Source organism: Leopardus geoffroyi, chromosome C1, assembly GCF_018350155.1.
Source record: "Leopardus geoffroyi isolate Oge1 chromosome C1, O.geoffroyi_Oge1_pat1.0, whole genome shotgun sequence".
In the NCBI taxonomy this organism is placed as follows: domain Eukaryota; kingdom Metazoa; phylum Chordata; class Mammalia; order Carnivora; family Felidae; genus Leopardus; species Leopardus geoffroyi.
Window position 1 is genome coordinate 92,374,452 of NC_059328.1, and position 27,839 is coordinate 92,402,290.

Sequence of the window (27,839 nt, forward strand, 5' to 3'; positions counted from 1 at the left end):
ACCACTCAAGCTATCTCATCGATTTGGAATGCTTTGTAAAAGTCTATCTACACAATTATCACCATTACTTGCTGTTCACACACCCTCCTGGACTTCAGATGAGATTTGCCTTCCTCCCCTCTGGTGATCTGTGGTTTTAGTTTAGCTAAAGTTTCACAATCCTCTCCTCTCTCTCACTCCTCAACCACTCTTCCTTGTTCACAAACTCCTACCTCTTCCCACCTTAACTGGGATAGGTCTGAGTAAAACAGTCCTCTCTTTGTTCTCATTCTACATCACTCTTGTCATGATTTATTTGGTTTCCCAGGTACCCTGATACCAGGAGACTGTGCCCGGGAGAAGGGATGAAAGTATTCTGGTCAGTGGAAAGTATAAAGTCCACTACACACTAATACTTTTGCATTGTGATACCTCTAGATCTTGTGAGTAATTTTAATTAATCTGTCACCAAGGAACTGATCACCTTGACGAAATTAATAAAGTCAAATTTTGGAATCAGCAAGGCCAGGTCTCCAAGCCTGGATCAGTCAGTCTAGTGAGGCAGTTCTTCATTCGAAGCTTGTTGTGGCCAACCGGCCCCTTGCCACACTCTCATTCAGTTTCAGCAGGGAACAGGATTCGTTGTTCCATAAAAGCAAGGAGAAGTATTCAGGATTTTCCAGGGTTGACTCAATCAACTCATAAGCTAAAATAAGAATTGCTTCAACAAGTATGAAATAATGGATTTAATCTTTAAAATTCTTCCTCTCAAATGTTTTTCAACCAGAAGGTAAAAAGAAAATTTGTCCAATGCCAACCGGTTCTCAATACTGACCTCCTTATAACAGCTGAAAATATCAAAAATAAAAATGAACGAAGAGTGTTTGTATTTACAAATAAAATAGCTGGAGAAGTCAGAAATATGTTGTTGTGTTATTATTATTCCATCTACCATCTGATAGAAGGAACTATGAAGCAATTAGGAAACCAATGTTCCATTTTGGTTTAAAAAAGAGAAATAAACCATGATAATTTGCTGCAACATTAATTCTAAATGCAGTGATTTTTGTTAAAGTGTATAAAATATTTTCAAGCTCAGATTTGCAAACAATTGTTTAAATAGAAAAAGGTTAACACAAGCTTCTACCAAATGTAGAACATATAAACATATAAATGTTAAAACCAAATACCATGGTATGTATACTCAAACCCAGTAAAAACAAGTTTAAAGTTAGGATTCAATGGAGAGTAGTAGAAAACACAAATAGAGTTCTGTGGATATTGAGGATTTTAAATTATTAAAGAACTTTACCAAAATGATTATTTAATTTATAGATTTTATAATAAAAAAATGTTTTAACAATTATTTGGTATGTGTTTCCTTTTAGAAAAGGACAGATTTCTCTTTACCACCCAGGTATTATCTTACAATTAAGTGATTTTGGTTATGACAATAATTTGACATTTCACTTTTAAATTAATCCCATATGTTGTGTCACTTTTTCATAAGCTGCACAGCTGATGATTACTGCAGGAAGCACCTTTATGATGTTTGGAGTGAGACCCCTGAAAAATCCCTTTTTTCCTTCATTGTTATGTATCTCTTGAATGAGGTGAATCATAGAAGTTGTTGTTCCTTTTTCCTCCAGTGCTATAAATTGAAAAAAAAAAATCAGTGTAATTCAATATTTAGTCTTTATACATTAAGATAGTCCAATGATTAATGAGAATTTACAGAAGCTAAAATTAGAATTTACACAAGCTAAAATATAACTCTCTCCCTACCTCTAGAATAGTCTTGTGCTATCCAGTACAGTAGACCCCAGAAACCTGTGTCTATTTAAACTTAAATTAATTAAAATTAATTAAAACTAAAAATCCAGTTTCTTAGTTGCATTAGCAATATTTCAAGTGCCTGACTAGTGGCTTTCATACTGGACAACACAGAGATAAAATATTTCTATCACTGCAGAAAGTTCTTTTGGGCAGCACTTGAATGTCTTTCATAAGGAACCTCAACAAAGCATTTGGAATTGGGTATGACACAGTTTGATAGGGCAATGGATAGGTGGTTGGATGGATACAGAGATTCCCCACCTGGATTGCAATCTAAATTAAATCTGAAAATTTTACCAACAAGAGGAGAAAACAAATGTAAAAGAATATCACTTGCCACATGACTCCTTAAATAATTTACTGAGGAATATAAAAATAGAATTAGATAAGGTTTCTTTTCTTTTTGTAAAGTGATAAAGGTATTTTCTTAAAATCTAAATTGCTAACATTTCACTTGAGAGGAAAAAACCAGACAACCTCCCTTCCACCCAATCTCTCCTTGCTAAAGGGATTATAATGTAAATGCAATTCCACAAATGTATTAAGTTCCTGATGCAGAATAAAACAATGATAGCAGAACTAGGGGAAAATTGCATGTTTGCATTGAGTAACTGTTGACTTAATTTGAAGAAAAAAATGTTTTCTATTGTTAGGCATGGTACTTCCTAATTATAAACTCCTTAAGGAGATCATCGGTAACTAAAAGAAATGTGGGAAGTCCCAAACAGAACTTTGGAGAATAAATAAAATCTAAAATTGACAAAGTCTCTACAATAAAAGAATAAATTCAAGACATGTGCCTTAAAAATCAGAGTCTGCTTTTGATTTATCAATTCTTCAGTTTTTCTGCTTTTGAAATCATTAATTTCTACTCATTTAAAACAACCTCATTTTTTAAAACTGTTTTTAACTTAGTTTTTATTATTACCTCATTAAAGTTATCTTAAATCACTTTTTAACTTATTACTCCATTAAAAAAAAAAAAACTCAGCTTGAACCTGCATGCGAGTTCTGACAAGGTTCAGAGGGAAGCTGGCTATCTGACCACAAGTGTGAGACAGTGCACTACATCCCAGCAAAATTATTATCCCAGGGTCTACAGAATTTGTTGCATAATGTTCTAGCCAATAATTCTTCAAAAGCTGACAGAGAATAGAGTAGTAAATATCCTTTAACCATTATGCAAGACTAAGTAGAAAAAAGTGTGCTGCTTGCTCAATTTCAATAAACATACTGGGTAGCTTCTCTTCTATAATGTTTAAGTTCATTTATTTATTTTGAGACAGAGAGAGATCATGTGTGAGAGGGGAAGAAAGAGAGGGAGAGAGAGAGAATCCCAAGCAGGCTCCAAACTGTCAGCACAGAGTCCCATGCAGGGGTAAAACTCACAAAACATGAGGTCATGACCTGAGCTGAAATCAAGAGTTAGACGCTTAACCAACGGAGCCACCCAGCCTCTTGAGTGGCTTCTTGATTTGAGAATTACACTGAGCATTTTCACTTAAACCCTTCAGAAACTTGACAAGTCAATACTGTCATCTCCATTTTATAAATTGTATAAATGAAGAACTAATTCAGAGAAACTAAGTTATCAAGTCACAACGCTGATAAATGAGAGGCAATATTAATCACTTGGTTTTAGTAACTGTTCTTTCCAAAGTCTTTACAAAAGATCGTTCCTACTCCTTGTATAGAGGAGGCTATCCCTACTGTCCTATCATGGACAGGGCATACTGATGTTTTCAAATAAATGTATTCACACAACCTCAGTTTGAATTTTCCTATGTTCTGTGTCTCTCTGCATGTGTCTTGCTTATTTTGTTTTTGTTTGTTTTGTTTTGTCTAATTGCTTTGGTTTCTAATGACATTCAAAGACCCAAGCAAAATTCTGAAGATTCTCAGAGGGATTAACAGAATAATGTAGAGAAGACTGCATAATCCACTCTAGGCTAACAAAACCACATTTTCTGAACTTTTAAGAAAGATCCTTTTTTCCAAATTTGCTTTTCCTTGAATAAAAGTGGCTAGAAAAGTTATTTAAAAATGGTGGGTTTTACTTTATTTTTTTTTAATGTTTATTTATTTTTGAGAGAGATGGAGACAGAATGTGAGTGGGTTGGGGCAGAGAGAGAGGAAGGCACAGAATCTGAAGCAGGCTCCAGGCCCTGAGCTGTCAGCACAGAGGTTGACGCAGGGCTTGAACTCACAAACTGTGAGATCATGACCTGAGCTGAAGTCGGACGCTCAACTGACTGAACCACACAGGTGCCCCTAAGAACAGTGGGTTTTAAATATCACTAAGTGCTTTTAGAACTCTTCATTTATTAAAGGATACAGCTTTACCACTATACTGAGGCAACTATTATGAAATGTATAATTTGATGCTTCTGACAAAAATACATTTCAAAATGTCTTTACTCAGTGCATTTATTAGTCATGCAACAATAAAAAGAGAAATATGCAATGTCAATCTGGCAAGAAAGCAAAAGATATTGAACTATAAAAATAAAAGAATGGAGGGAGCCCAACATAAACAGGAGCAATAAAGGCATTTTAATAAGATGCAAGACAACAAAGAAGAAAAGAAATACATGCTATCGTATTCAATACTTTAAGCTTCTATAAAAGGTATGTACATTTTTTTAATTGCTAAACAAAATTGGCTATCTTTTGTATGATGGTGGTACCACCTGCCAAAAATACCACTGGGCCTGTGGCTACAGAGCTGTCCTTCCTGTACTGAGAATGAATTGAAGTTCTGCTAGTCACTTACTCTCACCTGGTTCTTATGACCAAATGGTATATATTGTTAAGAGAGTCTATCAAAACACATGTATGGTCATAAAAATGAAATGATTGGTTGGAAGGGGAATAACCTGGAACCCTACCTGATCAGTAAGCACTACACTATTAGGATATTTGGCCTGTCTCCATGCTGTCTGCACCCCCCGCTGCCCCCACTGGAGCCCCCTATTACTCCTTCCCTTGATTCTCATTTTCATAATGGGGCAGTAACATCTCAGCTTTCTCAGTTTTAACTGTACATCAGATTCTTCTAGAGAGTAACAAACCTAAACCCTAGGCTTCCCCCCAGAATAGTTAAATCAGAAGATCTTAGATGTAGCCCAAGAATCTTATTTTTTAAAGAGGTGATTCTGATATGCATCTAGAGTTGAGAACCAATGTTTTATCAGCATTTAGGTCTATAATTATTATCACTGAACCCAAATTAACAAAGAAATACCAAACAAAAAGTTATTATTAGAATACAAGACAACTAATATATAAAATGAAAAGCAAGCCAAATAAAAGCATTCAATTCAACCAAACTTCTATCAGAAGCTATTCCATGTAAAGTCATTTATAATCTGATTTTTAGAATGAAGACTATTATTATACCAAATTTTCAAATCTAACACATAATGTCATAGTAATGAGAATAAATTCACCTTATAAACAGCCAAATCTATGCCTGCATAAGGTAGAATACCTAGAAAGTTAGGAATATAACCTTTGAAAAAGGTTCTAACACCTTCTTGTTTCAGAAGCTTCTTGCCACAATCAATAATCCCAGAATACTGTCCAGTTTCACCAAGAATCATTCTGGTCTTTAGAACCTAAATGTGAATAATATTATAAAAATATATTATATTCACTCAACTCATCTAGAAATTCAGTAAACTGTATTATATTACAGTGTATACTATCATACAAATACAAAAAGAAAGCAATTTTAAATAATGATTTTAACCTCTCCCTAATTGACTATTTTTTTAATGTTTACTTATTTTTGATACAGAGAGACAGAGAGAGTGCATAAGTGGGGGAGGTGCAGAGAGACAGGGAGACAGTATCCCAAGCAGGCTCTGCGCTTATCTGCACAGAGCCCCATACAGGGTTTGAACTCATGAGTCATGAGATCATGACCTGAGCCAAAACCAAGAGTTGGATGCTTAACCAACTGAGCCACCCAGGTGCCCCGGATATTTTTTTAAAATATTTATTTATTTACTTAAGAGAGGCAGGAAGGGCAGAGAGAGGGATAGTGAGAGAGAATCCCAAGTAGGTTCCATGCTGTCCACACCGTCTGCTCAGAAACCTCACAAACCATGAGATCACAAACCATGAGATCTCACAAACCATGAGATCATGACCAAACCTGAAATAGAGTCAGATGCTTAATGGACTGAGCCACCCAGCCACCCCCTCTCTAACTAACTTTTAATTATAAACAGCTGACACAGTACAGAGTTTTTAAAAATCATTTAAATAGAAAAATACAATTAATCACTGTGGTTTTGATGGATAACATCTGTCCAAACCTCTTTAATGTGCTGTAAGGTAACATATTCTAAAACAAACTCATTTGAGGTAACATTATTGCTTCAAAATAAAGCAACTGTAGACAAATTCCAAGTTTAAAGTGGTCATGTTAAAGTGAAGAACCAATATGGAAAAAAAATTTTTTGTGTGTATACTTAAAATACATACTCTAAGAACTCTTGTAACAGTGAAGTGTATTAACTATAATTATTAGATATGACAGGCTCATTTTGTGCTCATAAAGTAATAACATAACAGGAGCTATGGGGGCAATAGTAGGCTTCAGTAGTCTGTCTGTGATCAACATTCCTATGCAGTTCTCCTTATAGAACACTCCTGTTCTCTTAAATTCCATTAATTTAATGTAAGGGAGCTCCATATATACTTAGAGAAATGGCTCTCCAAAACAGCCAAGACAAAAAACAGCATAAACTTTTTCTTGATTGGGCAAATTGTGTTATCTTGTTGGAGCTGCCTCTGAGCCATGAGTTGGAAGGCTTGGCTTGAAGAAGTTCTCTGCAGGAGGCACACTTTGGATAATCCCATTCTTAAAACTCTCTGCCCTCTCCAGGGCAGTGAATTCACTCCTTTCTTACCCAAGTAAATCTTTTCTGTATGCTTCACTGGTAGGTTTTTTTCCCCACTCACTCCCTAAATTAAGGTCTTCTCCAAAGTTTTCTTCTCAGTGTAAAAAAAAGTAAAGAAAAGTAAAGAAAAGAAAAGAAAAGAAAAGAAAAGAAAAGAAAAGAAAAGAAAAGAAAAGAAAAAAGCACCACACACTACTTTTTTCTAAGTAATCTCATGGTTTTAACTAGCACTTCTTTGCAGATGACACATCAAGACTTGAAATCTCTCAAGTCTCGGTATCACATTTGCAACTGCCCGTTGAAAATCATAACCTGGTTGTCCAACAAAAACTCAAATATGTGCAAACCTGAACTCATCATCTCTCACCATCTGGGCCACTTCTACCACTCTCAAACTCCATTAGAGGTGTAACTCAGATGTAACTCTCCTAAACACTTAAGCACAGAACCCAGACAGAGCTTCACCTTCTTCCTTTCCCTCTCTCCTTCCTGCCACATCTCACACTGTCAGTTCTTGTGACAGCTCTAAAAGGACTCAGTTTCCTCCAGTCAATGTCATATTCCAAGCCTTTACCATCACTCCCCAAAAGATAGCAGTATCTTGTTTATTGTCATCTCATGTCTCCCTCACTCTAAAAACTTTACCAAGATTATATTTCAGCTTCCAAAGTCTTTAATGGCTTCTTATTTTTTAAGAAATTAAAATTATATTTCTTACATTGCATTCAAGAGCCTTTCTGATCTGCCTCCAACCCATTATCCATGGTATTATCCAGTGTCCAGTCCAAACCTAAAAATCTGTTCCTTTGCCTCCATTCCTTTAAGTCATTATTTCCACCTAAAATGCTCTTCCTCATTATCTCTAAATGTCCAAAATTTAAGCCAAACTTACATATTCTATTCATGTCTTTCATGAAATCACTAACTGGAAATCATTTCTCCCTCCCCCCCTAAATTTCCATAGTACTTCATATTGATCTCTCTTCTAGAATTCAAATTTTCTATTATGGATCATTGTTATTGATGTACATTTTTAGCTCCTCTTCTATTCTGACCAAATGACCAAATCATGATTATTGATGCACATTTTTATCTCTTATAGACTGACCAAAATGCCTATCTGACTTATCTCTGGATCTAGAAAAATGCCTTAAACTTAGTGACTATGCAATACAAATTTGACATGATTAATGATTCAGTGATTCTAACAATCAAGCAAGCAATCAATGAAATTTTTTTCTTCTTGATACATGTATGTATCTTCTTGATAGGTCTACAACACTACCTTGATCCTAAATAAACAAAAGAAAACATTTACTAGGTCCAACTAACACTGACTAGTGTGAGATTTAAATCCTGTAGCTAGAAAGCTGTTTATTATACAAAATCCTGATCTGGGATTCATTTACTTTAAAAAGTTATAATTTGCACTGAAAACATTACTTTACTTACAGTTTTATAATAATACATACCTCCATGGGGTAAATACAGGTCTGGGCAGTTGCACCAGCCAATGAGCCAGATACAAATCTCTCAGTAATTCCTACTTTAGCACCATCAAAACTAAGCCATTTTTTATACTGTATAAATAAAAGCATTGAAATATATAATATTACTGAAATGGAATATATATATATATATACATACATATATATATATATATATATATATATATATCCATATATTGTTTCTAAGTTTATAATGTTAATTAGTAATATAAAATTATTTGAAAAAGTATTCCAGACACCTAACATTAGCATCTAGAGAAATACTTGATTTTAATTTTTACGCAATTAGTTGTCTAAAATAATAAGTAAGACTTCTCTATTTGGCCTCCTTTTTCCTTTTTCTTCCCCACAGAATGAGTTAGCAACATTAAATCACGTAAGCATATTAATGAATGTACTATTTCATAAAGGGCATGCAAATGACAAAAAGGGACAGAAATTGCATCTGTTATCTCTTTTTAGCCCCATGTCTTAGATATGCAAGGTACTTAATATTGCTTGGTTACTGGATAATCAAGAATAGTAACTTAATGTGAGAGGCTCCTTTTGTTACAAGGAGCAATGGTTTACTCTGGTTAAATTAAACAGCAGGGAGGTTATTGCAATAACACATGTGGAAATAAGGAAAACAATAGCGTAAAGGTCAGGCTTCGCAGGAAGTAAAGTAAGTCAAGTTTCATGGAGACTGAAACTAAACTCATTTAGGATCCAAGACAGCCTTAGCAAACTGATTATCTTGTCACCGGTTAGGTAAGATGTCTTCCTGTTTGCTTTTCCTGGAGGTCTATCATCAATATAATTCAACTAACTCTGGTTCTCAAATCAGTAACTCCCATCAGAAAGTGTGATTGATTCAGTGAAGGCAGAGACTGCTACATGTTCCCAGCACCTAGCACCCACCACCTTCTTCTTCCTTTTAGTAGCACAGCTGACTCAGTTGCCAACTACATTTCCCTCTTCTTTCTTGCAATTAGGTTGTGTGGCTAAGTGGCTAATTTTAGCCAAAGAGATATGAGGAGAAGCTGAGTGTGCAAATTCTGACATCTTCTTCAAGTTGCCTGTCCTGGACACCTCTTTCCTCCAACTCAGGAATGGCAAAGATGGAAGCAACCTCTGAAGCCAGGCATTGAAGATGGCAGAGATGTGCTGTTAGCCATGAACCACTTGCCTCTATCTCATTTAAGTTGTTGCGTTTTGGAATCTGTTTGTTAAAACAGCTTAGAATGAACCCCAACAAGAACGGAAATTGGTTACTAGATGTAGGGTACTACCATAACTAAAACCTAAAATATGTGGCACTGGCTTTATTGTTAGGACACAGATATTACAGTCTAAGCAGATGATGATCTTTCTAATGCTTTGTGGAAATGCTTGATAAAGTGTCTGCTGTGATAATGTGGAAGGCAGACGGTGTGCTTTTTGAGCCTGAAGTTCTAGGAAAACTGATGGTAAAATCTCAGATTATTGGTCAGTGTTGCATGCTCCTTGCTGCTTTTGGCACAATCTATAAGATATGAGGTAATGTATCTCTCTGCTTTTCTGTTCTCCAAAGCCAGTTTGCAAGCAGAAATGGGAGGGAATTGGGGCGCCTGGGTGGCGCAGTCGGTTAAGCGTCCGACTTCAGCCAGGTCACGATCTCGCAGTCCGTGAGTTCGAGCCCCGCGTCGGGCTCTGGGCTGATGGCTCAGAGCCTGGAGCCTGTTTCCGATTCTGTGTCTCCCTCTCTCTCTGCCCCTCCCCCGTTCATGCTCTGTCTCTCTCTGTCCCAAAAATAAATAAACGTTGAAAAAAAAAAAAAAAAAAAGAAATGGGAGGGAATGGAGCTCTGCTAAGGGAGTTTTCTTAGCCTGGCTTTGTATTCAAGAATGGTGGGTTTCCAAGTTGGAAAGGCCACCTGCTTCTGTACCCCAACAGAAGGAAATAAGATTGTCCTAAAGCACTTGCCTATCTGAAAAAAATCATAGTAGGGGCTCTGTCATTTGATTTCAGTTTATTGTTTCAGTTCACATCAACATAGGCTACTATAAAAATGAGACAGAAGGGGAATGACTAAGCACAGGAGCTAGAAAATAAAATATCAGAGAAGAGATTTTTGGATGCGGTTATGCTATGTGGTATTGACTGGAAACAAACAGAGAAGAAGTCTAAGAAACTTCTGAAACAATTGTATGCTAGAAAACCTATAAGCAAAGCCTATAAGACCCTATGTTCCATTGATCTCTAAAGCAATTCTCAGGCCCCCAAATGTAAGCAGGCAGACACCTGGCCATGGCAGACACTTCCAGAGCTCTGCATCACATTTGGACAGTTCTGTACAGACTCACAGACTCACTTCACTGACAGAACACCATCAAAAACAAAAGCCTTTCATCTCTCTGTTTTGCTGCCTCAGGGCCTTCTCTGAAGCTGTAGGAGACTGTCCAGCCCAGAAGTCTGGGGAAGTTAAAGTCATAAGAGCAATCCTCATATAATATGGGATATAAACTGGCAGATAAATAGCTCAGCTCTCTTCTTTCAGGCAGATAATTCTGAGAACCATTCTGTATACTTCCTAGAAGTTCCCTCAGAATCAAGCCCCTATTTCCTATAGCTGAAACCTCATTTATGTACCCTTATATTGGCTTTTCTTCCTTCCATGTCTCACTGTCCCTGCTTCTTCACAAATAAGCTAGCTGTACCCAGACTCTGTTTGGGGGAGGAGGGGGAACCCAAATTAAAACAGTTGGTATTACTTCAAAAGTGGCCCTATGCACCAATTGAAAGCCAGAAATTGTCAGAGTAGATCAAAAAAACAAGACCCAACTATATGTTATCTATAAGAAATCCACTTTAAATATAAAGACACATACAAATTAAATGTGAATGGAGAAAAATATACCATGCTGACACCAACCAAAAGAAAGCAGGGTAACTATATTAATTTCAGACAGACCAAGCTTCAGACCAAGGAAAGTTACCAGGGATAAATAAGGGCATTACATAATAATAAAGGGGTTAATTATCTAAGAAGACAAAACAATCTTTAACACGTATGTGCCTTACAACAGAGCATCAAACTACATGAGGCCAAAACTGATTGAAGTGCAAAGAGTAGTAGATGAATACACTATCACAGCTGGAGATTTCAATATCCTTTATTAGAAATGGGCAGATCCAGCAAAAAAAAAAAAAAAAAAAAATCAGTAATGACATAACTGAACTCAACACCACCATCAATCAACTGTATATAACTGACATCCAGATTGTTTCATTCAAGAATAGCAGAGCACACATTCTTCTCAAGCTCACATGGAACATTCACCAATAAAGACTACATTCTGGGCCATTACACACACCTTAACAAATTTAAAAGAATGGGGATGCCTGGATAGCTCAGTTCGTTAAGCATCCGGTTAAGCGTCCAACTTCGGCTTAGGTCATGATCTCACAGCTTCTGAGTTCAAGCCCCCATGGGTCTCTGTGCTGACAGCTCAGAGCTTGGAGCCTGCTTCGGATTCTATGTCTCCCTCTCCCACCTGAGATCTGTCTCTCTCTGTCTCTCTCTCTCTCAAAACTAAATAAACATTAAAAACAAAAATTTTAAAGAATGGAAAGCATACAATGGCTGCTCTGAGACCACAGTGGAATAAAGTTAGAAATCAGTAACAGAAAAATTATTTTTAAAATATCTACCAAATTTACCAAAATATGTGGAGATTTAAAAACACACTTCTAAATAACACACAAGCCAAAAAGGAAACCTCAGGAGGAATTTTAAAGTATTTTGAACCAAATGAAAATAAAAACACAATTTATCAAAAGGAGTCGGAAGCAGTACTAGAGGGAAATTTATAGCATTGAATACATATATTAAAAAAGAACAAAGACCTAAAAATCAATAATCTAAGTTTCCACCTTAGAAAACTAGAAAAAGAAGAGAAAATTAAATCTAAAGTAAGCAGAAGAAAATATGTAATAAGAATTAGAACAGAAAGCAATGAAATTGAAAATAGGAAATCAATAGAGAAAATCAATAAAATCAAAAGCTGGTTCTTTGAAAAGTGGTCCTAGAAAGTAGACGTAGAGAGTGGATCACTCACCAGTTACTGGACAATTATGGGATCTTGGTTGGTAAATGGGATGATGATAATCTATGGTAAGCTATGGCATTACAATTACTAAGATTCATAGTCATGGTGGGTTGGGATGAGATATTCATAGGCAGCAAAGCATTATATTATGCAGTTGCCCTAATACCTGAACAGCACGGAGAAAATTACAAGATTGTAGAGGTGGCTGGCTCTAATTCACTTGTCTTAGAAACTTTGTTTTTTGGGGTTTTTGTTTGTTTTTTCTTATTTTCTTTTTCCTTCCAAGATTTTATTTAAATTCAAGTTAGCTAACATATAGTGTGGTATTATTTTCAGGTGTAGAGTTTAGTGATTCATCATGTCTTAGATCCTTTTTTTTTTAATTATTTATTTTTGAGAGAGAGACAGAGAGAGACAGAGTGCAAGTGTGAGAGGGGCAGAGAGAGAGGGCAACACAGAATCCAGCATGGATTAAATAAATCCAGCATTTAAAGAGAGTCTCATGGATAACTACAAATCAGGCCCAGGATATAAATGTAAAGGTAACAGTTACTAAGGAAACCATGTAGAGTCTCAAAAGGTCTCCTATGGTAAAGTGAAGACCCTCGCTGGGGAGGAGTAAGACCCTGACACATGGGATGGGGACATTTGGATGTATATGCCTAGAAAATGTAGTCTCTAGCACCCTCCAATTTGGCAAAAAGTTGCCTCCTTCCTAATTTTAGAGCAGAGAAGCTTCTCTTTGTCCAGAGGCAATGTAAAGGCCTCAAAAAGGCAGATACCTAACAAGAGGATGTTTGCTTTTCCCACAATCTGTCCCACCTATGACTGCCTCTTACTGACTCTCAACCAATAAATTATATAGGGTCAGTCCTCAGACAGCCCAAGGACCTGGCTACTATGGGCTGGAAGGAACCAAGGGAATGGTGTGGGAGTGGATCACAAGAGTACTGACCGGGGGGATATGAGAGGTGGGATGTAATGCTGGATAGAGAAGACTTTACTGATGTGGAACACTCTCTCATGACACAGGACTCCTAAAGCCGGTTGGAATATGCTACTGGGACTGCTCTTTAAAGTTTGGACACAACTACAGCTGGCAGCAAATGAGATAGAGATGTTAAAGTCTTGACAGATTGTTGAGGAAGGGGTCAGCAGACTCAGGAAGGTAGAAATATTACAATGAATTTTATCATGCCTGGAGAACCTACCAGTAGACTGTTTCTAAGAGAAGAAGGGAGTCCTTGTTGAAAGACCCAAAGATGACTGTCTCAGTGTTGACAGCAGGGGACTATAGCTGCCATAGATTCCTCTGACAGATCTACAGAAAGTAAACAGAAAACCTTCGGGAAAGGATTCACCTTTCTAGATGTCATTAAGAATTTTCATGATTCATGGGAAGAGGTCAAAATATCAATTAATCAATTAATAGGAGTTTGGAAGAAGGGGCTCCAGACTTCAGTGCAGGAAGTAACTGCAGATGTGATGGAAACAGCAAGAAAACTAGAATCAGAAGTGGAGCCTGAAGATGGGACTGAACTGCTGTAATTTCATTATAAAACTTTCACAGATAAAGTTTCTTCTGATAGAAGAACAAAAAAAGTGTTTCCTTGCGATGGAACCTACTCCTGGTGAAGATGCTGTGAAGTCTGTTAAAATGACAACAAAGGATTTAGACTATTACATAAAGTTAGTTAATAAAGCAGTGGCAAGTTTGACAGGATTGACTCTAATTTCGAAAAAAGTTCTACTGTGGGTAAAATGCTAATAAACAGCATCACATGCTACATAGAAAATGTTCATGAAAAGAAGAGTTCATCAATGGGGCAAACTTCATTGCTGTCTTATTTCAAGAAATTGCCACAGCCACCCCAACCTTCAGCAACCACCACCCTAATCAGTTAGCAACCATACCCATGAAAGCAAGACCTTCCATTTGCAAAAAGATTAGAACTCACTAAAATTTCAGATGATGCTTATAAAGTACTTTTACTTAGAGTAAATATATAGTTGTGGTTTTTTTTTTTTTTTGGTTTTTTTGATTTTTGTTTTAGATACAATGCTATTGCACACTAAATAGACCACATAACTTTCATATGCACTGGGAAACCAAAAACCTATTTGACTCCCTTTATTGCAGTGATCCAGAACCACACCCACAATATCTTCAAGGTATCATTTACACAATGATATCTACTGCTTGTGCACATGCCAGTTTTCTCTCTCATGAAAGTCTAAATTTTTTAATTAAATTTAAAACCTGATCTTTATCATAAAATTCCACAAGAAGTAATATTTTACCTGTTCATAGGCCCCAATCTTGAGTGTTGTCTCAGGTGCAATTTTAAAAACATTTACACCATTCCCCCACCAAAGAGAATGAATTCCTCCTTCTTTTACCATCTGCTCAAACCCACCAACCAATCTCAGTCTCCTTGACTTTAAACTATGAACCTAGAAATGAACAGGAAATTTATTTTTTAATTTATTTTGTTGGTAATATGACAATGATGTTATTATTGCTAATAAAATAATGATACATAAATATAAATATCAATATCTATGATATTCAACACCATTTTCATTTTTGTTTGGAGACATATAAAATTGGTATATTAATTCTTTTGTTTTACCAAATACATACTTTAATCTCATATATCAAAGAAAAGAACAACTTAAAGAAAACAGGAATGACTTACCAGAAAGTTTTTACACACACAAAATGTGTTGCTGCTAATATATCACAAGATTATTAAAAAGTACACTGAAATATGCACTGAAAAAGGAATGGATGAGAATATGTCAAACTTTCAAAAGTGGATACTTCTGGGTAGCAAGGTATTGTGGAATGAACTGCGTCCCCCTAAAATTTATATGTTGAAGTCCTAATGCCCATTACCTCAGAATGTGACCTTATTTGAAGACAGGGTCTTTATACAGATAGTCAAAGTAAGGTCTTAAAGTGGGCTCTAAAATCTAATATGATTAGTATCCTTATAAAATGAGGAAATTTGGACACAGAAATATGTAGAGAGGGAAGACAATGTGAAGAGACACAGAGAAAAGACAGTCATCTCCAAGCCAAGGAGAAAGGCCTGGAACAGATCCTTTCCTCAGTGCCCTCAGAAGGTGCCAACACCTTGATCTCAGATTTCTAGCCTCCAAAACTGTGAGACAATAAAATTTGGTTGTATAAGCCAGTCAGTATGTGATATTTTGTTACAGCATCCCTGGCAAACTAATACACAAGGATTACAGGTCATTTTAATGTCCTCCTTTATACTTTTCTTTATTTTCCCATTTTCCTAATGTTTTATTTTATAATAAGAAAAATGTTATTTTTAAGAGAGTGAAAACTAAAACAGTAAAATACCCTCCTGGCTATGATATAAGAGAATAATAATGGGAGAGCAGGGTGAAATGGGTATTCTCACCTCCTATGGGAAGAAGTCTGGAAAAGAATTTAACACTAAGCATGTGCATCCACACAGCTTCAAATCATTACTTAATTTCTAGGAACTATTTCTAAATAAATAATCCTAAATATGATAAAAATATTCATAAACAATGATGTTAATCATTATGAATTATTATGAATTATAATTTTAAAAGAATTTTCAAACCACCTACATGTCCAAGAATAGAAAAAAAAAACAAAAATAATAGGACATATCCACTTGAAATAATACAGTCATTAAAACCTGTATTTGAAGAATACACAAATATTTGAAATATTTGAAGAATATCTGAAATAACATGAAAACATGCTCACATTATCCTGTTTATTACAAGAACAAAAAACAGTATATAGATTATTCATGTATACTGCTACTTAGTAAGAGGCATTCCTGCTATAAATGCAGAAGAGCTGGAGAAAGAAAGTGCAAATATGTTCAGGGTTGCATTGTGGATACAGATCTGAGTGTTCTCAACTTGGTTATTGTAAAAAAATGGGAGAAGGATACTCCTAGGCTGCTACTACTGTGCCTCATCACCTAGCACCCATAAGAGGTAGCAGGATCTGCAAACTTTTCATTCTCTCTATAGAAGATGATGTCCCCCAACATGTTGTCAGAAAGCCCCTGAACAAAGAAGGCATGAAACCCAGGACCCAAGTGCCCGAGATTCAGTATCTCATTGTTCCACGTGTCCTGCAACACAAATGATGGCTCTGAAGAGATAGCATACTAAGAAAAATAAGGAAGAGGCCATAGAATATGGTAAACATTTGGCAAGAGAAGGAAGGAAGCCAAAGGAAAATAGCAGGAATAGATTGTCAGGAGATGGGAGCTATCCCCTCTGAGAGCTCCCAACGTGTACATCTGAGTCTGTCAGAAATAAGATTTTCTAAGAGTAACAAGATCAGCCATCAACCAAAAAACACTATTCATAATCCATTACCAAATGTCACCAATGTTACCAAAAAAACAAAAGACAAAACAACATCCAGTATGTAAGTTTAATTACAAATTTAAACTCACTAGACTGTGAATTATAAATTTTTATATCCTTGCAAAGAAAGTATTCTGCAAATATTAAATTTGAATTATGATAGTTAACAGACTAAACTATGCACTATTTTAAAACTATCATTGACAATCCTTACTCGGTAAAATAAAAATAATTTGACATTACCTCTAGTGAAGTATCAGCCACTAGTAAACTTTAAGTAACTTATTTTCCAGTTCTTAGAAATATGCTTAACACTTCATTAGTAGAATACAACCGTGTTATTATGTAGGTGCTAGAGTCTAAAGATAACCAATAAATAAGACTAGTGGTGTCTTATCACTTCTTTGGTAGATTTAGTTATATTTCTGGGGAAAAAAAAAACCTCTAACAGAGTGTTCTATTATTATTTCCAATAAAAACTAATTCAAATAGCACACAAGCATCTGTAAGAAAATTAAGAAATCTTTTAATATTGAAATAAGAAAATTTACATTTTCAAAAAAGTAAAACTTTAATGGGAAATAGGATGAAATGTGTCAAAATATTTCCTTTTGAAAATTAAGGAGGGTTTTTCAAGTTATGTTAATGCTTAAGGGGTAAAGTGTGCAATCTACCTGCATCATGACTTTCAAGCAGTCAAAAGGTGCCGTGCATGTCCTTGCAACTGCCCCGGCTATACCTGCTGCCACCAAACGCCTCCACCAATCTCCAGAACGCTTCTCTTGCTCAGTAATTCATCTGGAATAGATATACTCTCCCCTATGTCAATTATCTGATACGATATAAATATGAATTACATAATAAGGAAAAGTATAACCACTTGATAAATTAAAAAGATAACTTTTTACAAAGACCAAAAACCCAAAGATTTTTTTTTTCATATCTCACCACCTGTTAATGAAGACTGACAATTTTCTCAGTGCTTGTACTAGACCAAATGATTTTTAATAATACATTCACATATAGGTTTAAAATCTGTAAAATCAATTACCATTAGTTATTAATTTTAAATTATCAAACTATTTAATCTCTTCCATGAAAAATGTAAATAATCAGTGCAGTGACCACGTCCTAGTCACACACCACAGTGCCTGCCACACAATAGGTAAGGAATAAATGCTTAATTAAGTTTCTTTACTTTATTTAAAATTCTCTCAAATTCCACTTTGTACTTACCTAAGTCAGAATTCAAGAGCAGCATTTTATATGCTTTAATTTCTTTATTACTGACATCAATTCTTTCCTCAAATGACAATTTTCTTTTTAAAAATCTGAACTCTGACAAGTTTTGCATTTCACTTTCTTTTCAGTAATCACACATGCTTTTGCTAAGCTTATCCGTTTTTGCTAAATGTTGAGGCAGTGTGACTCTCTGGAAAGAGCATCACACTGGACTCAGGGGATCTAGGTTCCATTACTTGTCAATCATGGTGGACAAGTCACTTCTCTGGTTCTTAGTTTTCCCACCTTCAGTTTATCCATTCATTGAATGCCCCTTTCCAAACACCATTCCACCTCAAAACCATTGTACTTGATCTCCCCTCTACCTGGAACAATCCTCCTTCGCTCTTTCCATGAATTCTTCTCTAACACTTAGCACAATTTTAATTAGTTCATTTCTATCTATTGGTTGCTTCCTCCTTTAGAAATTAATCCTGATAAGAGCTGCAAACTAGTCTTTCTTGCTCACTGTTGTCAACCTTGCACCTTGGTCTATGGAGATAAGTGTGCTCAGTAAATAGGTGTTGAATTAATAAATTAACATGCCATGTGCTGGGCTGTGTATTCATAATATTATAGTTCAAAAGTTACTTTCTTCCCCCTGGGAGTTTATAGTATAATGAAAAAAATAGGAAAGGAAACAAGCAATTATAATACAGAGGAATAAGAACAATAATAAGGGTAGCAAAAAAAATGTCTTAAGAACATAATACAGTGGTGCCTGGGTAGCTCAGTCAGTTAAGTGTCCAACTTCAGCTCAGGTCATGATCTCACAGTTTGTGGGTTTAAGCCCCATGTTGGGCTCTGTGCTGACAGCTCAGAGCCTGAAGCCTGCTTCAGATTCTGTGTCTCGCTCTCTGTCTGCCACTCCTCTGCTCACACACACACTCTCTCTCAAAATAAATAAATAAACATTAAAAAAATAACATAATATAGAGACACTGAATGGAGTATAGAATTTTTTTTTGGCAGGGGGGAGAGATGAGTGGAACTGTCAGGGAACATTTTCCACACAAAGTGACTTAGAAGTAGCAAAGCAATATGAATCCAGGTATTCTGACCTCAAAGGTTAACTTCTTGTCTATCACACTCTACTATCTCCCTATAGAAGTAGGCATTAACCAAGGGAATGTTCTAGGCAAAGGAAATAATTTCTTCAAAGATACTGCATATTCTAAGAACTGCAAGACTGTATACAGGGATGGAAGGAGGATAAAGAAAAGCTCAAGACCTCAGAATAATGTTGACATTTCTGGCTTGGGCAACTAGGAAGTTAATGACACCATTCAGCGAAATGGAAAAAGAAGGTCTAGGGAACAGATGATGTTGTGTTTATGTTTGAGGTGTCTCAATTGATGTCCAATGAATGCTTGTACATGCAGAAGGAAGGTATGCTCTAGATGGAAGAGTAAGTGGGACTGCCTAGGAAAGAAAATGTACAGAATGAGACGTAAAGAAAGCTTAAAATAGAATATAGAAGAAAACATATAAGAAACAAACTGTGGAAGAAGATCCTCAAGAGATATGGAAAAGTAACGACAGAGAAGTGGGAAGAAAACCAGGAGAATGCAGTGTCAAGGAAGCCAGCTGAAGAGAACATTTAAAAAGAGAGGGTGGTAAGATCTAGAAAATATACATTGAACTAACATTTGGGAGACTGGCTTGGTAAAATAATTTTTATAAAGTGGTAAAAGCAAAGCCAGTTAGTTGAGAAGTAAATGGAAAGTACAGCCATGAAGACTGTAAAAAAGATAAGGTAGTTAGAGGGGACATCAGTAGGATTATACTTTTTTTAAATGATACTGACTTAAATATGTTAAATGTTTAAATGCAGGATATTTAAATACAAAAAATAAAGGTGATAAGGAAGAGAATAAGGCCTCTGAATGGGTCAAAGATTAAATCAAAGGGGAAATCAAAACAGTATCTTGAGACAAATGAAAATGGAAACACAACATACCAAAACTTATGGCATGCAACAGAAGCAGTTCTTAGAGGGAAGTTCATAGTGATACAGGCCTACCTCAAGAAACAGGAAAAACCTCAATGTAAATTTATACCTTAAGGAACTAGAAAAAGAAAAACAAACTAAGACAAAAGTTATAAGAAGGAAAGAAATAATAAAGACCATAGCAGAAATGAAGGAAATAGAGACCAAAAACAAAGCAAAAAAAAAAAAAAAAAAAAAAAAAAAAATCACCAAAACTAATAGCTGGTTCTTTTGAAAAGATAAACAAAATTGGGAAACCTTTAGCTAAACTAAAAAAAGAGAGAAAACTCAAATAAAACCAGAAGCAAAAGAGGAGATAATATAAAGGATACCACAGAAATACAATGAGTCGTAAGACACTACTCTGCACAATTATACACCTATAAATTGCATAATCTAGCAGAAATGGATAAATCATACAATGTACCACACACGACTGAATCATGAAGAAAAAGAAAATGTGAACAGACCAATGAGAAAGCAGACTGAATCAGTAATCAAAAATCTCCCAACAAATAAAAGCCCATGATCAGATGGTATCCCTAGTGAATTCTACGAACATTTAAAGAAAAATTACTACCAATCATTTTCAAACTCTACTAAAAACCTGAAGAGTATAGAACCTTCCAAACTAATTTTTACAATACCAGCATTACCCTGATACCAAAGCCAGACAAGGACACTACAAAAAAAGAACACTATAGGCCAATATTCCTGATGAATATAAATTCAAAAATCTCAACAAAATATTAGCAAATAAAATTCAATAGCACATTAAAAGGATCATGATAAATGGGATTTATTTCTGGGATGCAAAGATGGTTCAACATATACAAATCAAAAAATGTGATATCACATTAATAGAATTAGGGATAAAAATCATATGATCATATCAATAGATGCAGAAAAAGCATTTCACAAAATTCAACATCCTTTCATGATTAAAAAATAAACTATCAAAAAATTGGGTAGAGAATGAATATAACTCAACATATTAAAGACCATATATGACAAGCCCACAGCTAACATAATACTTGATGGTTAAAGGTTGAAAGCTTTTCCTTGAAGATCAGGAACAAGACAATGTTGACCATTCTTCCCACCAATCCTATTCAACACAGTACTGAAAAGTTCTAGCTATAGCAGTTGAGCAAGAAAGAGGAAAAAAAGGCATCCAAATCAGAAAGAAAGAAGTATAATTGTCTCTGCTGCAAATGACATGATCTTATATATAGAAAATCCCAAAGACTCCACAAAAAAACCTGTTAATCAATGAAATCAGTAAAATTGCAAGATACAAAATTAATATATAAAAATCAGCTGCATTTCTATACATTGACAACAAAATATATGAAAAAGAAATATAGAAAACAAACTCATTCATAATAGCATCAAAAACAATAAAATACTTAGGAACAAATTTAACCAAGGAAGTAAGAGACCTACAGATTGAGGACTAGATGACATTGATGAAATAAAATGAAAATGTGGGGCACCCGGGTGGCTCAGTGGGTTAAGTGTCCGACTTCGGCTCAGGTCATGATCTTGTGGTTTGTCAGTTAGAGCCCCACATCAGGCTCTGTCCTGACAGCTCAGAGCCTGAAGCCTGCTTCCAATTCTGTGTCTCCCTCTCTCTCTGCCCCTCCCCTGTTCACGCTTCTGTCTGTCAATAATAAATAAACATTAAAAAATTTAAAAAAACAAATTGAATATGACACAAATATATGGAAAGATATACCATGCTCATGGTTTGGAAGAACTAATATTGTTAAATGTCCATATACCCAAAGCCATCTATAGATTCAACACAATCCCTATCAAAATTCCAATTGCATTCTTCACAGAATAGAAAAAAAAAATCCTAGAATGCATATGGAAACACAAACTCCAAATAGCCAAAGCAATCCTGAAAGAGAACAAAGCTAGAGGCATCATACTCTTTGATTTCAAGCAATACTACAAAGCTCATAATGAAAATGTATGCTACTGGCAGAAAAAGAGACACATAAACCAATGAAACAGAATTGAGAGCCCAGAAATAAATCCTTACATATAAATTCATATTTGACAAAGAAGCCAAGAATATTCAATGGGCAAGATAGCCTCTTCAAAGAATGGTGTTGGCAAAACTGGATAATCACATGCAGCAAAATGAAATTGGACCTCTACCTTAAACTACTCAGAAAAATGAACTCAAAATGGATTAAAAACTTAAAATAAGACCTCAAACTATAAAACTCCTTAAAGCAGACAAGGAAAAATCTCCTTGACATGGGTACCATCAAGGACCTTTTGGATATGACACCAAGAGTATAGGTAACAAAAGCAAAAATTAATTAGTGGGTCTACATCAAACTTCAAAGTTTCTACACAGTAAAAGGAACAATCATATATCTTATTTAGGGTTAATATCCAAAATATATAAGGGACTCATACAACTCAATAACAAACAATCTAATGAAAAAAAATGAGCAAAAGAACAAAACAGACATTTCTCAAAAAAAAAAAAAAAAAGAAGACCTATAAATGGCCAATGTGTATATGAAAAGATGGTCTACATCAGGGAAACACAAATCAAAATCACAATATTACCTCACACTTGTTAGAATGGCTACTAACTACAAAACAAGAGACAACAAGTGTCGGTGAGGATGTAGACAGAAGGGAACCTTTTCTGCAATGTCGGTGGGAATTTAATTGGTGCAGCCACTATGGAAATCAGTATGAGGCTCCTCAAAATATTAAAGACAGAACTATCATATAATCCAGAAATTCCACTTCTTGGCATAAAGCCAAAGAAAATGAAATCAGGATCTCAAAAAGATATCTGTACCTCCATGTTCATTGCAGCATTATTCACAATAGTGAAGTTACGTAAACAACCTAAGTGTAAGATGTAATATATATACACATATACACAATAGATTATTACTCAGCCATTAGAAAGGAGAAAATCCTGCTATTTGCAACAATATAGATGGACTTTGAGGGCATTATGCTAAATATGAAATAAGTCAGATAGAGAAAGGCAAATACTGTATGGTCTCACTCATATACGGAATCTAAAAAAAGCCAAATTCATATAAACAGACAGTAGAATGGTGGTTGTTAGGGGCTGGGGAATTAGGGAAATGAGAAGATGTTGGTCAAAGGACAAAACCACCAGTTATGAGGTGAACAAATTCTTTGGGGATCTAATTACAGCATGGTGCTTATAGTTAATACTGTATTATATACTTGCAAGTTGCTATGAGTGTTCTCACTGCAAAAAAGAAATGATAATTATGTGAGGTAACAGAAGTGCTAACTAACTAACCCTACTGTGGCAGTCATTTCACAATACATAAGTGTATCAAATATCATGTGGTACACCCTAACTTACACAATGTCAAATATCAATTATATCTCAACAAATCTTATAAGGATATAGATAATTCATAGAAAAAGAACATGTGAATCTCTAGTATTTCTATGAAGATATGTTTAAAATGGACTAAAATCAAAGAAGTGCACATTAAAAGAAGATACCACTTTATACCCAACAGAGTGGAAAGTATTAGAAAACTGGACAATACCAAGCAATATGTAGAGAAACAGGAACTTTCAGGCATTGCTGGTGGGAATGTAAGCTACCACAGCAAGTTATCCTGGGAAATAACATGGATATATTTTATAAAATTAAGACTGGATAACCTACTAAAATTTGCAAATGCATATTACTTCTGACTCAGAAATTCAGGTGAAATTCCCAAAGCTACAATAGAGGAAGGCATTTTGCTTGAAGTTGGAGAAAACTATTTCTTATCAGTTCCTATTACTAGGAAAATGGATAAAGAACATGTGTTAAATGTATACCATGCAGTAGTTAGAAGCAATAAACTAGATGAATGCATAAAAAGAAGAACAAATCTTAAAATCATAATATTGAGTGAACAAAGCAAAAAATCAGCTGTGGCCTTTAGCAGAATACTATCTATGTAAAATAAAAGCACACACACGAAACACTACATGATTCCTAAGATTATATACATATCCAAGACACAGAGGAAACATATTAGAATAAGTGCTTATCATAATAAGTAACCTTTACTGAAGACATGTATTACCTCCGCCCTTTTCTACATTTATTAACTAATGTACTAATTCTCAAAACTCTTACCATTATTATACCCAGTATATAATTGAGAAAACCCGAGGCACAGAGGGGTTATATAGCTAGTGGATGACAGAAGTGAAGTTCAAACCTAGGCATCTGACTCCGAAGCCTATGCTCTTGGCCCTCCCTTATATTATCTATGGAGAGAAGGATTTGCAAATAGTATACCATGAATAAATGATTAACTTAACCCCCTGCATCAGAGATCTAAAAAAGAAAAAAAAAATTTTTCAATTATAAAACCTCATTTCCTCCTCACAACTGAGTCAAGTGCTTATATAAAACGAATAGGTAGATTACACAGTTGATCCTTTCTGATTCTGAAATTTTGCATTTTAATGTTTGACTTTGCATTTCCTATGATAGAAACCTAACTGAGTATATCATTTCTGTGAAAAGAATTAAAGTATATGATTTTTCCACTTTCCTAAGACAGTTAACTATATCGGAATAACTTATTCTCAATGCAAAGTAGGCCCTTGCAGCAGATAAGTATCTACTTTAAGTTCTAGGTTTTACCAAACAAAGAAATTGTGGTAGCTGTGTTTGTACATATAATACTAACGCTCCTTGCTAAATTAGTAAAACACTATTAGGAGAGAATTTTGCTATTTTAGCCACTGAGGCTGGAAGTAGTATAGGGATTATGTGATCATAATAACAGCTATGGCATTTGTGACAAAATAAAAATATAGTAAAATACAAAGTAATCACGGTAGAGCGCTTCCAGAAATGAGCAATTTCATCAATATTTTTTGCAGGATGAAGTAAAAAGTAGTACTTCCATTCATCCCAGTCTATTGTCATTGTTCCATCACTATCGATGCTGAAATTGACAACAAAAATAGTGCTTATAACATTTATAATAAATCCTCTAAGAATAAGTACTAGTGTAAGAATACTCTGTTGGATATTTAAAAATTTGCTAAGACAGCAGATTTATGTTAGTTGTTCTTACATGGAGACAACCTAAGTGTCTACCAATGGATGAATGGATAAAGAAAATGTGGTATGTGTGTGTACACATACACACACGTGTGTGTGGAATATGGAATATCATTCAGCCATAAAAAAGAAGGAAATCTACCTATTTGAGACAACATCGATGGACCTTGAGGGAATTTTGCTAAGTTAAACAAGTCAGACAAGGACAAATACCGTATCATCTCACCTATAAGTGAAATATTAAAAATAATAATAATAATAAAAAAGCTCATAGATACAGAGAACAGATTAGGGTTGTCCAAAGTGGGGGTTTAGGGAATGAGTGAAATGGGTGAAAGAGGCCAAAAGGTACAAACTTTAGTTATAAAATAGGTAAGTCATGGGAATGTAATGTACAGCATAATAACTAGAATTAATAATCCTATACTGCATAATTTTGAAACTTGCTAAGAGAGTAAATCTTAAAAGTTCTCATTGTAGGAAAAAAAATTTTAACTATATATGGTGACAGATGCTAACTGGACTTACAGTGATGATCATTTCCCAATATATGCAAATATCAAAACATTACATTATATGCCTGAAACTAGTGTTTCATGTCAGTTACACCTCAGTAAAAAAATAAATAAGTTGCAGTTTTAACTACAAAAAAGTATTCTTATCAGAAAAAATAATAGTAGTAAATAAGAGGGTAGGAGGAAACTTTTGGAAGGGATGGACAGATTTATGACACAGATGTGGTAATGATTTCCTAGGTGTTCACTTATCTCCAAACTCACCAAGTTGTGTATATTAATTATGTACAGTATTTTGTATGTCAAAAAAAATTAAAAAGAAACGTGTTAAGTCAATTGCTTAAGAGAATTACATCTGTTCTTTGAACTAGAAGCAGGAAGGATTTTATCCTAGGGACTTTGTCAAGTGTAAACACTTCATGATTCAGTCAACAGCATTCTCACAGTTCAATAAATGTCTCAGGGACTCTTCTTATAACACTGTCAATAAAAGCTGATGTTATAAAGGCAGGCAGGCAGGAAATGAGGGAGGCAGGGAGGAAGGAAGGCGCTACATATATAGCAATTAGTTTCTAACATGGAACTAAATAAAAACTGTTAAAAATAAGGATGAGGACTGACCTTTGTAGAATTTTTTTTGCCTGAGCTTCAGAAATATCCATACCCAGTGATTTCAAAGCAGCAATTATTTCTGAAGTTTCTATTATTCCTTTAAAAAGTGAAAAAATGTCAAATTAATGTATCTGAAAAGATAAGGCAATATACTTAGATCATAATAGTCTTTAAAAGGTCCATGTTTTTTAGGCCTATAATTCCATATTCACAACACAAAGCTTAAAAGCTCTGAAAACTAAAAGACTTCTTGTATATTTGTCATCAAAATTCATTTGGTAGTCAATTATTTATGATTCTATATAATTATTCATTTGTTTCATTGAAGAAATACTCACATATATAATTGCACAGTGGTACCCCAAATCTCACTTGTAGTATCACATAATATATCATACAGGCACTGTATTGCTTGTCTAAAACCCAAATTCTAAATTTCTAAACACATCTGACCCTAAGGATTTCCAGTAAGAGATTGTAGATCTACAACAGATTTAGATTATGATAGATTAGTTGGAAAAAATTTAAAAGCTAACTCTGAAGATCTGATTCAGGCACATGAAAATAAGGCCACCCGACATTTTATAAGGTTAATTAAAAAAATAATAACATACCTAAATTATAATACAACACAAAATCTTTTTTTAAGGTGCATTTTTTAAAGTTTATTTCCTTTTGAGAGAGAGAATGAGAGCAGGGGAGGGGCAGAGAGAGAGAGAGAGGGATAGAGAATCCCAAGCAGGCTCCATGCTGTCAGCACAAAGTCCAACATGTGGCTTGATCCCACATACCACAAGACCATGACCTGAGCTGAAACCAAGAGTCAGACATTTACCCAACTGAGCCACCCAGACACCCCCAACACAAATTCTTTTTAGCACAACCGTATCCTATGTTATAACTCAAATCAACTGATATATTGAATACAAGCCTAGTATGCATCTCAATCTCATGTTGCAGGATGCTATAAAGGAAAAATTAAGTATTCAATTTTCTCCTCAAACTCTAAAACACAGAACTCATCATGGCACTATCCAAGTCCAAAGAATCTTTGATTCCTCCTCTGTGTAAAACAAAGAGTTGAGGATACTCAGTCTTTTAAAATATGAGGACATTTCCGTATTAAAAAAATCAACTTAATGTCACCTAGTTGAAAATATGTAACATCAAAAATATATGAATTCAGTCACATCTTTAGTTCATATTTTATGAGCCATAGCTGCATCTGTATACATTTATAAATAGTACACATATGTATGAGATATATTATTTATTTAGCCTATAGATAAAGCCCAGTATTCATGCATAGAATTTCAGACTCTTTGCAATCATTCCAAGGCCCCTAGTGTTCCAAGCTTCACAGGGTGGAATTTACTGGTCTATTCCTCAGCCTAGAAATCAAACTTTTCTTCAACTGGGAAAACTGAATCCTCTGCCTTATATCCCATTACAATCTCTGAACACTATGCTCATTAACTCAATAGTTTAAAAAATATATTTTGAAAGCGTACTATTAAAATCACTATGCTAAATGTGAGAGAAGCCAGAGATTAATAAAACAACAACCCCTGAGAAGCTTGCCAGCTTGTATGGATGAACTACTTATTTCAAAATTATATCACACTGTGCCAAATGTATGTTATAG

At 35.0% G+C, this 27,839-nt stretch overlaps 1 protein-coding gene across 1 annotated transcript in view; it reads right to left on the reverse strand.

Moving 5' to 3' along the window:
* Positions 1-414: 414 nt before the first annotated feature.
* Positions 415-27,839, reverse strand: part of LOC123598358 (calcium-binding mitochondrial carrier protein SCaMC-1-like) — a 52,260-nt gene continuing 24,835 nt past the window's right edge. Inside the window, 9 exon segments of the mRNA XM_045478484.1 lie at positions 415-1,622; positions 2,814-2,957; positions 5,265-5,432; positions 8,198-8,305; positions 14,605-14,757; positions 17,370-17,488; positions 17,491-17,527; positions 24,837-24,948; positions 26,204-26,291. Coding sequence (XP_045334440.1) covers positions 1,452-1,622; positions 2,814-2,957; positions 5,265-5,432; positions 8,198-8,305; positions 14,605-14,757; positions 17,370-17,488; positions 17,491-17,527; positions 24,837-24,948; positions 26,204-26,291 — 1,100 coding nt within the window. The 3' untranslated portion in view covers positions 415-1,451.